General features: G+C 54.6%; 1 protein-coding gene across 2 annotated transcripts; it reads left to right on the forward strand.

Annotated features, from left to right (window-relative positions):
* The first annotated feature begins 1,016 nt into the window (after positions 1–1,016).
* Positions 1,017–7,896, forward strand: FOSB (FosB proto-oncogene, AP-1 transcription factor subunit). Of its 2 annotated transcripts, none has more exons than XM_032323280.1 (4): positions 1,017–1,727; positions 3,652–3,972; positions 4,212–4,319; positions 5,260–7,896. In XM_032323280.1, the coding sequence occupies exons 1-4, from the start codon at positions 1,602–1,604 to the stop codon at positions 5,719–5,721; spliced, it is 1,017 nt and encodes a 338-aa protein (XP_032179171.1). In that variant the 5' UTR covers positions 1,017–1,601; the 3' UTR covers positions 5,722–7,896. The 2 variants fall into 2 exon arrangements, with proteins under 2 accessions (XP_032179171.1, XP_032179172.1); XM_032323281.1 differs by having other exon boundaries at positions 3,769–3,972.
* Positions 7,897–12,874: the final 4,978 nt, after the last annotated feature.

Raw genomic sequence — 12,874 nt, forward strand, 5'->3', positions numbered from 1 at the left:
ACCTTCAAACGCTGGTTTAAGGATTACAGATCTCGTGGTGAAAGGCTTACAACAGGAGGCTGGTATTTGCTCGTTGTTAAATACACGGCATCTATTATTATTATCAATTCTTGTTCAACACACATTTTTTCTTAGGTCTAAAGGGAGGATTATGAAGCGGGAAGGAGAGGTTACCACCACTATCAACAGGGACTTCTCACGCTGAATTCCGTTCTCTGCCCGCTCCAAACCCGCGTACCTCCCAAACGCCCGACTGCGTGCGGGGCCAGGGGGTCCAAAACACACATCCTTTGTCCGGACGGGAAAACTGAAGCTGAAGCTCAGAAAGGAATAACATTTCCCCAAGTCAGGGCCACCAGGACCGAAGCTACCAGAAGCCTCGGGACTCCACCCCCACCTCCTCTTTCATCTGGAACATCACAGTCCCTCCCACTCCGCTCAGGACTCAGTTTCCCCGCCTACGTGGCTACACCACACCAGCCAGGGTCTCTTTCTGGGGATCTGACCTTCTTGAGTGAGGGCGCTGCTCCACCGGGAGGGCTGGGAGGGGCTGCCGGAGGTGAAAAGTACCCACTTACCCGGGTCTTCCCCAGGCTAGATTCAGAGCCTATTAATACCAGCCCCCGGGGCGGCGCGGCACTGCGCAGGTGCGGGCGGGTTCCGCAGGCGCGCGGGGTGAGCGCGCGAGCGAGCGAGGGATTCCCTCTGACGTAATTGCTAGGATACCAAACAAACACTCTGCCGCGCCGGCCGAGCTCCTTATATGGCTAATTGCGTCACAGGAACTCCTGGGAGGCGGGGCCGGGATCCCCTCCCGCCGAGGGCTCTGGAATGCAGCCCCCACGACCCCCAGGGTCGCGAGGGTGATGCAGGTGGACAGACCGAGGCTAGGGCAGACCTCTTGCGGGACGGCGCGGAGCTGAGTTCAGCAGGGCCGGAGATTTTAGGAAGTTTGTGGAGCTGGGGTAGGGTGACGTAAGCAGGGAGGCGGGTCCCGGGCATATAAATACAGGCTGGCGGCTTTGGGATTCATTCATAAGACTGAGAGCTACTGCCTCGGCAGGGACAGGCGGAGCTGGAACTTGGGGACTTGATTGTTGTGGTTTTTCTTGGGGGCTGTGAAGTTCAGTTTGGCTTTTCTTTTCCGGCGAGAAAGTTTTGGGGAGGATTCTTCTAGATAATTCTACATTTTATTTTGGAGGAGCGACTTACTCTTTTTGTCTTCTTTATTACTCCCCTCCCCCCGTGGGACCCGCTGGACGCGTGGAGGAGAGCGCACCCGAAGCCGATTCTGTACAGCAAGACAGCGCTTTCCGCCTCTGGGGGAGCGATCCCCCCCCACGCCCCTGGGTCCTGCGGAGCCTGGACTTTCAGGAGGCACAGCGGCATCTTGTGGGGGCCTGGGCACCGCAGAGGAATTGCACAGAAACTTTGCCATTGTTGGAGCGGGACGCTGCCCCCATCCCGAGTTTCCTCGGACAGCGCGCTTAGGGGACGCGGTCGGCTCACCCCGGACTCGCAGCTTTCTTTTCCACCCGGCCATAGCCTTGGCTTCCCGGCGACCTCAGCGTGGTCACAGGGCCCCCCCTGTGCCCAGGGAAATGTTTCAAGCTTTCCCCGGAGACTACGACTCCGGCTCCCGGTGCAGCTCCTCACCCTCCGCCGAGTCTCAGTATCTGTCTTCAGTGGACTCCTTCGGCAGTCCACCCACCGCCGCCGCCTCCCAGGTAAGTTCTAGAGGGTTAGGGTGCTGCTTTATGGGCTGTATTTTTTAGAAGTCAGGAATGGATCGAGCAATCCCTCCACCCCAAATAGAGACGCACCAAAACTCGGGATCTGAGAGGGAATAGGCTCACCGCGCACTTGGCAAACTGCAAAGTCGGGGCGTGTTTGCAATTGGTGGTGTGCGCGGATCGCTGGGAGGGAAAGCAGAGGGGTGAGCTTTGGGGGTGGGGAGAATGCTCCGTTCAGTGCAACGTGTATGCGGTAGCAGGGCTGAGAACTTTTAGCTTGCTCCGGGACTGCTCCCGACTCAGGTCCCCAACCTGGAGCTAGCGCAGTTAGGCAGGTGGGGGAAATTCCGGGGAAGCTTCCAGTAGCCTCTTCCCTTTTCCTTCTCCATCGGAGCGCCTACTCCAGCATCGAGTTGCCCTCGATCCCGCGAGCGAACTGGCCTCGAACCCTCGCTTGGAAGCTCTGCCTCCGCCTCCTGCGCGGAGACGTAACGGGGGACCCGTGCGTAACGGCTGACGCGCTGGAATCCTCCGTCTGACGCGGGGCACGCACGGCGCGCGGCGCCCCCTTCGTCCGCCCCGCCCCTGACGTCCCGGAGCGTTCTATTTTGGAACGCCTGGGCCACGTTGCTAAGGGAGGGGGCAGCCCGGCGTTCCGATTGGTCGCCGCGGCGCAGGCTACGGCCAATCAACTTTCCCTTCCTATTTGTAGGGTGCATTTCCCTTCCCCCAGCTCCGTCCCCGGAACTCGTGGTTCCTCGGCGCTGGGGTCTCTTTTACGGGCCTCTGAAGGCAGAGAGAGGGGATTCCTGTCGCGACAGGAGCGACCCTCTGCGATCCAATGGGTTCGCGAGGACCTCGCGGGGATCAGGGCCCTCCCATCTCAGGGGCCGAGAGCGTCTGTGTGCCGGGGTCTCTTTGGGAGACATGGGTGGCCGTCACTCTCTTCTCCGGGCACGCACAGACACAGTCCCAGTCCCCCAGCTCCGGTCACCCGATCCCTTCGCTGTGTCGGAAGACAAGACTAGAACCGCTAGCCCTAGGGGAACCAGCCAGGTTGTCTCCAGGAGCCCCGCCTTCTCTGGGCTTCCTGGACTCTCATTGGCCAGCGAGCCAGCCCATCCCTCACCACGCCCCCTGGGAGAGTAGTTAAGCCTTCCGAGCAGTCCTAGGGTTCCATTTGGGGGTGGGGGTAGATGAGCGCCGCTCCGGCTCAGGGCGCAGGACGTACACCATTCTCCCTCCGTGGTAGTCTGAGGGAGCCCGATCGTCACTTTTCTCTACCTGTCCCGCTTACCGTAATCTGTCTTTTGTCAGTCTCACTCTGTAGAGAGACAATTACTTGAAACGTTGTTCAAAACTCCTAGGGCCGTCCCCCAACACCCTTTTAACTAAGACCCCCCGCCTCTGCACGGAGGTCTCATGGACCTTCCAGTCGCTCATCCCCCCGGCTCAGAGGGGTGTGTGTACGGGTGTGAGTGTAGAGGAAGGCTTGGCCTAAGGCCTCTCTCTCTCCCTCCCCTTGCCTCTGGGGTGGGGGTGGGGTGTTGTGGCTGTGTGTGTGGCTGTGACTCCTTCCCGGGGGTTCTGTCACCCGGCTGTGTCCAGCCTCCTCCCCACCCCCCCACCTAAGAGTCACCAACCCGGGGTGTGATTCACCACCCGCTGGAACCGTGCAACCTTTCCCCGAAGAAGAAGGAGGAGGTAGAAGCCAGTTGAGCAGAAATCCTCTCATTAGCACTGCGTCACGGTGTAGTGGAAGGGTGGGTGTTGTGGCTTTTTGCCTGTGACACACACATCCACACCCGCTCGCCCTGTGCTCACTCACGGGGTCGGTGTGTGTATGTGTGTTGGGTGTGTGTGTGTCGGTGTCTCTGTTTGTGTGTCTACGCCTGTGTGTGTATGTGTCACCCCGTAGGAGTGCGCCGGTCTCGGGGAAATGCCCGGTTCCTTCGTGCCCACGGTCACCGCGATCACAACCAGCCAGGACCTCCAGTGGCTCGTGCAACCCACCCTCATCTCTTCCATGGCCCAGTCCCAGGGGCAACCACTGGCCTCCCAGCCCCCAGCTGTCGACCCCTACGACATGCCAGGAACCAGTTACTCCACGCCGGGCATGAGCGGCTACAGCAGCGGCGGAGCTACTGGCAGTGGTGGACCTTCCACCAGCGGAACCACCAGTGGACCTGGGCCTGCCCGCCCGGCCCGAGCCCGGCCTCGGAGACCCCGAGAGGAGACGGTGAGTAAGGGGCATCTCAACTTGGCCTGGGAGTAGGAAGCAAGAGAGGTGGGAACTTTCTCACCAGTGGGGTGAGGGACCACTGAGGCCTTAGTGCCACAGAAACCCTAGCATCCTTGCTACAGATGGGGAGGAATAGAGGGTCCTCCTGTGGCCCCTGGGGAAGAAGAGGGGGTTGGGACGGATGGAGGCAGCGCACCGTGTCCGCAGACCTCATGGCCTCTGTCTCCCCTACTCAGCTTACTCCGGAGGAGGAGGAGAAGAGAAGGGTTCGTCGGGAACGCAACAAATTGGCAGCAGCTAAGTGTAGGAACCGTCGGAGGGAGCTGACTGACCGACTCCAGGCGGTGAGCAGCGGCCTGGGGAGGGAGGGGTGAGGGCACATGGGAGGGGGGCTCTCCCCCATCCTCTGCCCCTTGCCACCTGTGCCCTGGTCCTGGGCTGAGAGCCAGAGGTTCTGCACGTGAACTAGGTATGGGTGTGGCCAGGTGGGGTAATCTCCGGTACACACACAGACCCTTCCACACACCCAGCCATGCCAGTCCCGCTTTATGACCTTTCCCAGAAGTCCTGTCCTTTCTTCTCCCTTTTGGGCTTGGGCAAGCCATAGCCTTTTTTTGCCTCGGTTTCTCCATCTCTTCCACCCCTCCTGGAATTTTCCAGGCTCCTTCTAGCTTTGACATTCTGGAGAGTCTTGGAAGCCAAAAGCTTTGATCCCACGTCAGTTCTTACCATACGCACCCAGACCGCTCAGAGTGGGGGCAGGTGGCATGGGCCAACGCCTCCTTCCCTTTTTTACAACTTACCTTGGTCTGGGACTGGTTCCTACAGGTGACCTGCTGCCCCTAGAGGAAATCGGGAAAATCCTCTCCTTTCCCGCCGGGTCTCTTCCCTGGGAGACAGAGGGGGAAGGGGAAAGGTGGAGAAGAGGTGGCATTACAAACAGGGAACAATCATTCATTCATTCATTCAACAAACCTCTGAGTGCCTCTGGCAACTAGAGCCCTCCATGTGCCCTGTGCCCTTCTCAGTTCCCACTGAACACATGGCAGGGGAGGCGGGGTGGGGGGTGGGGACAGGCTCCCGGAAGGCGAGACCCTTGCCCCGACTCCTGTAGTACATCCGGACCCCACATCAGGGGGTCTCGCCACTCAGCCCCAAGCGGCCTTCCAGCCAGGGGCCTCAGCAGCAGGAGTAAGGGACGTGGTTTCAGCCATGACCCACCTTGTCCTGTCACTCACGGCCTTTTTCTCCTTCTTCCCCCTCCTGCGTGTGACTGGACCCCAGGAGACAGATCAGTTGGAGGAAGAAAAGGCAGAGCTGGAGTCGGAGATCGCTGAGCTCCAAAAGGAGAAGGAGCGTCTGGAGTTTGTGCTGGTGGCCCACAAACCGGGCTGCAAGATCCCCTACGAAGAGGGGCCGGGGCCCGGCCCGATGGCGGAGGTGAGAGATTTGCCGGGGTCGGCATCCACTAAGGAAGATGGTTTCAGCTGGCTGCTGCCGCCCCCGCCACCACCGCCCCTGCCCTTCCAGACCAGCCAAGACGCATCCCCCAACCTGACAGCTTCTCTCTTTACACACAGTGAAGTTCAAGTCCTCGGCGACCCCTTCCCCGTTGTTAACCCTTCGTACACTTCCTCGTTTGTCCTCACCTGCCCGGAGGTCTCCGCGTTCACCGGCGCCCAACGCCCCAGCGGCAGTGACCAGCCCACCGACCCCCTGAACTCGCCCTCCCTTCTTGCTCTGTGAACTCTTTAGACACAAAACAAACAAACACACGAGGGGGAGCGATTTGGAAGAGGAGGAGGAAGAGAGAGAGAGGGGAAGAGACAAAGCGGGTGTGTGGCCTTCCTGCCTCTCCTGTCTGACTCTCTGCGATCACTGTCATCGGACAGGAGGACCTCCTTGTGTTTTGTGCCGCCTCTTGTTTCTGTGGCCCGGCGAGGCCAGGAAGCTGGTGACTTTGGGGGCAGGGGGCGGGGAGGGAATGTACCCCGCCCCCAGCTGCCTGTTGGCCCTTTCACCTCAACCCAACCTCTGGGGATGGGTGGGGGGTTGGGCGGCGCCTCGCTTTGGGCGGAGGGAAAGGGGTGCTGGTGGTGGGCTGCGGGGTGGGCTGAACTCTGCTCCAGAGAGGCCCGACAAGGAAATGCCACAGACCACTGCCCCACCGCCTCCCACACCCATCCTTCAGGGGGTGACCAGGCTGGTTCTCCCTGCTCCCCCGACCCTAGCTTATTTATCCAACATTTCCACGTGGTTAGATCCTCCTCGGAATTGAGCCTCCCTTTAAGGGAAGTTGATGCCCCTTATGATAATCTCCTTCCCTCCCACCGACTTAGTCTGAAATGTGAACCTCGCTCCCTGGCTGTCCAGCCTTCCCACTCCCGGCAAAAGTGGCTCTGATCTGAATTCTTGGCCTCCTAAGAATCCCCCCCCCAATTCCAAGTCGGCCCCCAGCCCTCCTTTTCTGATGACAGTGTTACCCCAAGCCTCCCCAGCCTGGCTCAGCCTTCCCTCCCGGCCTTCCTTGCTGGGCCTCTCTGATTTAGGCAGCAGGGGGCGCTGTGATGCCCGTCCTGCTGGAGTGCTTTATACTGTGAACCGAGTTGGCCGGATTGGGGGTGGGGGTGGGGGGAGCCCGATGAGACAGAACCCTTGGTGGGGAGCGGATTGTGTCCCCCTCCCGCCTCAAATCCTTTCCTTGGTCTCCCCTCGCCCCAGCTGCCTCCTTCCTCCCCTCAACAGTGAGTTAGACTCCAGGGGTGACAGGATGGAGAGTGGGGGTGACAGTTTTCCATCCGCGTGGCCTCTGTCCTCAGGACCCCCAGCCCCAAGCCCTGGCCTTTTTCTTTAAGGCCTGTCCCCTTACCCCGGCCTAGGACGCCAACTTCTCCCTCCCCGTGGCACCCCTACATCCTTTCTAGAAAGGGAACAATGAGAGGTTGCCAGGGGACCCCCAGTATTTTTTCCGGAGAAGACTTCAAGGCCGAGGCTTTGGCCCCCCCAAGCCCCAGTATTTTCGGACTGGCAAACTCGAAGGGGCTGCTCTCCTGCGGTCCCAGCTTCCCTGCCCCAGGCCCCCCACAAGTCCTGATTCTGGGTTTGGGCTCCCCCGCCCCGCCTGTCCTTGTGCTTCACCTCTCGAGAACTCTCTCCTGAGGCGGATTGATATTTTTTTAAGTTAGGGTGGGCCACGCCGCCTTCTGTGCTGCATGGGAAACATTCCACGTGCCCTGTCCCGTGCCCCCCACCCCGCCCCGTGGCTATTTATCCCTTTCCTGGTTTCCGAAAGGCACTTATATCTATTATGTATAAATAAATATATTATATATGGGTGTGAGCGTGCGTGCGCGTGAGTGTGTGAGCGCTTCTGCAACGTCGGCCTGCATCACGTTGGCCCCCAAAGCAGCGCCCCGTTGACTCGGAAACACTGCTTCTGGAAACTTCGAGTCAGCCTGTTTCTGGCTCCCTTTCCTCTGGCTGTCTCTCGCTGTCTTTCCGGATTGTCTTGGCCCCTCCGGTGGTTCGGGGCAGTCTCTGGCCGTCTTTTCTCTCCTTGTTTTCACCTGGTCGTTTTGGGTCTGTTTGCTGACTGTCCCCGGTCCTCCAGCTGTCTCCTGACTCTGGCTTTGTTGGGGACGTGAGATTTTATTTTCGTGAGTGAAGCCTGAGGAATCATAGACTTCTACAGTCTGTATCTTTTAAGGATTCTGGGTGTGAGTGTGAGACTTGGGGGAGGGGAGGGAGCTGCCCCTGCTGGACCACAACTTATTGAATCCCAACCCCTCGCCCCATGCTGTATTTGTGATTCTCTTTTTGTATTTTGCACCTGACCCTGGGGGGCTGGGGCTGGCTGGCACTGGGCCACTACCCTCCCGCCGTGGTTCTGCACTGTCGCCAATAAAAAGCTCTTAAATATGAGTCTGCCAAGCTGTAGGGTCTGTTCCCAATGAGGGGGCTTCGCCCACACACAACACATTGTGAGACTCCGGTCTGTGAATCAGTCTACAGCAGGACAACAGGACAGAGGAGGGTAGGGAGTCAGAGGACTTCCTACAGGGTCTGCCTCCTCTCTGAGGGGATGAGGCAGAACAGTGGGTGAGAGGTCCTGAAATGCCAAAGGGTGTTTTTTTGGGTTTCTTGACAATAGAGGAACTCACCCAGACCCTGTGGGATGTAGGATGACCTGAGTGAAGGTGGAACAGATCGAGAAATTTGAAGCACACATCCTACAGGACCAAAGCTCAGACAGTGCCTATCAGTCCTCGAGGTTTTATGAGACAAAAAACATGGACCACTTTACAATGAAGATGAATTTCCTTTTGCTTTTCAGGCAATCATATTTTCTGGGTTATGAACTTATAGGGGTCCACCTAAAATGGGCTGAACCAAAGATACTGTCTCATATAATTTATTAATCAATAGGAAACATTTCCTAAGTACCTACTGTGTGCCCACCCCAGTGCTGGGCAGTGTTGGGGACAAGGCATGGACTGAGACACCTCCAGGCCCTCCCCCTCCTAGGGCTCACAGTTCAGAGAGGGACCCAGATCTTTTGGGGATGATCTCAAGGGCACAGAGTTGAGGGAATCCATGAGCCCAGTGAGGGCACGTAACCTGGTCAGGGAGACAAGGAAAGACTTCCTTGAGGAGGGACTGCTGAGCTGAGTCCTGGAGGCTATACAGAGGACGTAGAAGGGGATAGAAAATGATGCAGTGAGCACAAAGAGGTTGGTGGGGAGAGGGCTTGATATAGTAAGGGAGCTAGAGGTTCACAGAGCAAAAGGTATGGAGAAATTGCTCAGCAAGGACCAGATTCTGCAGGCTTAAATTCCAGACTAAGAATTTAGATCATCTCTTTTGGGCACTGGGGAGCCATAGCAGGTTTGAGTGCAAGAAAGGTAGGGGCAGGCTTGTGCTTTAGAAAGACAGCTTTAACCACTAAGTTGAGGGTAGCTGGCAGAGAAAGGGGCAAGACTGGGGCAGGAGGCCAGGGAGGTTCTAGGGTGGGGACACTGATCTAGGGTGGGGAAGCCTGGAACAGGGGCAGGGCTATGAAATCAGAGAGGAGGATGGGAATTGAAAAGATAGTAGGAGGCAGAACAGAGAGGACTTAGTGAAAAGCTGGTTTCAGAAAGACAGCACAGGGCAGTAGTAAATAGCTTGGGCCAGGAGTCTGAGAGCCTACCAAAGCTGGGTGACCTTGGACAAGAAGCTTCATTTCTGTGAACCTCAGTTTTCTCAGCTGCAGAATGGGGCTATAAGGAGTCAGGGAGCTCATGCATGCCCATGCCGAGTGCAGAGCGAAGGTGCAGTCATCACTATCCTCACTGCTCTTATTGGGGCCACTTTGATCCCCGGCTTGGAATATTCCCCTTTTCTGTTGGTTCATCCCCTCTCATCCTTCAAGTGTCTGCCCACATGTAACACTGACATCCGACCTGGGCTCAGGTCTCCTTATTAGATGGCCTCTAAGTTCGATACTTGCCTTCCCAGTAGTTACCATCTTTGCAGTTGTTCACTAAATATGTAATTAATGATTATTGAATGTTTATCTCCTTCCCTGGACTGAGAACACCGTGAGGCCAGGGCAGGGGCTGTGATCAACATTGTATTCCCAACCCCTGGCACCCAGCAAATACTTGTTGAATGAGTGCGTGAATGAATGAATGAATGAATGAATAAATGAGTATCTGACCGATGAATAAGTGTATGCGTGATTAAATACGTGAGTGAGCACATGATTGAATGGGAGAATAAGCAAGCGAAGGGGAGAAATCCAGGATGACTTTCATCATCTTTTGGAATCATCTCTGATACTCCCAGTAAAAGTGATAACCCACGTGGGAAATGAGACTCGCGTGGCGGAGATTGATCGGTTAAGCAGATTACAAAGCTGATAGGCGCGGGCAGGAAGAACCTTCTCCCTAACAACCATGCTCTAATGTCCAGTCTCATGGGAGTATGAAAAAGGAAGGGCGGTATCGCCCGAAAGGTGGAATTGAACCACTCTGTCGCTAGACAGCTACAGGTTTGAAGCCTGCACCCCAGACCACTGAGGATCATCCGGGCAAGACGAAACCTTTCTCACACAGCTATATAAAATTCAAAAAGGGTTATCTTTTTACAGTTATGGTCACGTATCTTGGGCGTGTGCAATATTGTTGACTCTGATATCTATAAATTCTCCCCAACTACGACATATATACTTCCAAAATGTTACCTTTTTCTTGCATGGGCATGACTCATCCTCACTTTGGAAACCGCCTTCATTTGCATAGCGCCGCGCATGCTGGGAAGCGGCGTTCGAGGACGGGGGCCCCCTCGCTTCTAGATGTAAAAGTATCCGAAACCGTTTTTTTTCCAGGTGAGAAGTTTGTTTTTCAAGAGGAGAAAGTCATAAGTCGGCTTTCAGAAGCCCCTTCTCTGAAAAAATCCGAGTTCGAGTGAGCTAGTTCCTGCTAAAGTTTGATTTAGCCCAGCCCCGGAGATTCCGGGTCGGCGGTTATGGGGCTGGTGCGACACCTGCTGTTCCTTTTTGGAACTTCAACGACCTCCAGAGTCCTAGGTTCATTCAAATATTTGAGCGCCTACTAAAGCCCAGGCACTGTTCTAGGCAGCGGCATGACAGAAATTCTGTCCCCATTGAGCTTAAGACACTAGGGATCATTAGTTTCTGCCTGTATTTTATAGCCAAGGAAACCGACGCTTAGAAACTGCTCGTACCGTACCCCAGTTCACACAGTCTAAATACCTGGGGGAATAAAACCTGTGCCATCCTGTCATTAGAAAAAAGGTGACCCTTCTATAATCTAAGTCAGGGATCCTTTGACAACGCTATCGTTCCAGAACACATGAAACCTACCCAGGGCTCCCATCTCAGAGTAAAAGTCAAAGTTCTCACCATAGCCCTACAAAATCCGTATACTGGGATACCCGGGTGGCTCAGTCGGTTAAGTGTCTGCCTTTTTATGATTCCATGGTACTGGGATCTCCGCTGAGCAGGGAGCCTGCTTCTCTCTCTCCCTCTGCCTGCAGCTCCCCCTGCTTGTGCGCTCTCTCTCTCCCTCTCTGTCAAATAAATAAAATCTTTCTTTAAAAAAAAAAAAAATCCCTGTATGCTAGCTTTTTCCCTCCTCTGACACCATCTCCTAGTTTGCTTTGCTCATTTACTTGGCTTCTGGCATACAGAGCTCCTGCTGCACACACCAAGATCAGGAATGCTTCTTTCTCAGAGTCATTGTGTTTGCTGATCCCCCTGCCTGAAACTCCTTTCCCCCCACATGTTCACTGACTCACTGCCTCCCTTCACTCTGGCCTCTGCTCAAATACCACCACCTGGTGAAGTCTTCCCTGATAAAATAACAAGTCCTCTTACTCTATCCCCTTTCCCTGATGGCTTCTCTCCATCCCTCTGAGCACCACCTGCCACGTCTGTTTGCTTATCCTCTGTCCACTCCCACTGGACTTATCACTTCCATGAAACTATGGACTTTGTTTTTGGCTTATTTCTGAGTCTCTACCGCCTAAAGAGTGCTTGAGAACTTAGCACATGCTTGGTAAATGTTTGTAGGGTGAATATAAGATTATCCTTCTCTGAGCCCCGGGGTCCCCATCTGGAAAACAAGATTCGTACAGCTGATTTCACTAGAGGAATCACAGTGAGCAGATGGATATAAAAGTGTGAGGAGGCGCTCAATAAAGGCTGTTTCAAACTCCAGACTGTTTCCAGCTTCTAGGGAGGGTGGGCTCACTAGAAGCCAAGGACGGACTTGGGGCTTTAGCCATTCTTGGCCCCATAATTTCAACCAGTCCCTCTTCCTCCATCCTTTTTTCTTTTTTTAAATAGTTTTTTGTTTGTTTGTTTAATTTTACTTTGATGTAATCTCAACTCCCAGTGCGGGGCTCGAACTCAGAATCCTAAGATTAGGAGCGGAACACTCCCCTGAGCGTGCCAGGTGTCCCCCTCCATTCTACGTTACAAAGCAACACTATCTTATGGAAAGTGTGAATAAAAGCATCTTTTGGAAATTTCGCTATTTTTTAATTTGGAAATTGAAAACATAGTCCCTGCTTGGCAGATCTAGATCCAAGAGAAGCCCCCTTAAGAGCTTTTTTTTTTCTTTTTTCTTTTTTGTTACATAGCTGCTGCTAGGCAACCCCTACACACACAGAGACGGGCTGTAACTACTAGTCCTACAACATCATTATCTATCTCCTAAAATGTGACATGCGTCGCTAGAGGCAAGTGTGATGATTTTAGGTGATGCACGAACAAACAGTTTAAATGTTAATAGTTTTGTGTTTATTTTTACTGTTACCTTCTATTCTTGGCAAGTGATACTGACTTCCTTGGTGGCGAAGTAACATTTCTTTTTAAAAGACATTTATTTTATTTTTAATTAACCAATTTAAAGGGAAATATTAGAAGAAAAGCAGAACGAGGGTCAGAAAGATCCTGAGGGTCGTGAGGAGATGACCGAGATTCGGGAAACAATGTCATAGCTCACAAGCAGGCTCTGTTTACGGGGCATTTAGTATATGCCAGGCCCTATGCCAAGGGCTTTCCACATCTATCCGGTTATGGTAACAGTTTTCCATTTGAGGAAACCGAGACCTTGAGAGGTGAAGTCACTTGTTCAAAGTCACACGGCCAAGAGGTAGTGAAGCCGGGATTCAAATCCAGTTCTGTGGGCATTAGAACCCAGTCTCCTGGGTGACTGGGTGGCTCAGTTGGTTGAGCGTCTGCTCAGGTCATGATCCCAGGGTCCTAGGATTGAGTCCCTCATTGGACCCCCTGCTCAGCGGGGAGCCTGCTTCTCCCTCTCCCTCTGCCTACTGCTCCCCCTGCTTGTGCTGTCAAGTAAATAAATAAAATGTTAAAAAAAGGGGGGGCCTG

Source organism: Mustela erminea, chromosome 19 (genome assembly GCF_009829155.1).
Source record: "Mustela erminea isolate mMusErm1 chromosome 19, mMusErm1.Pri, whole genome shotgun sequence".
Classification (NCBI taxonomy): Eukaryota; Metazoa; Chordata; class Mammalia; order Carnivora; family Mustelidae; genus Mustela; species Mustela erminea.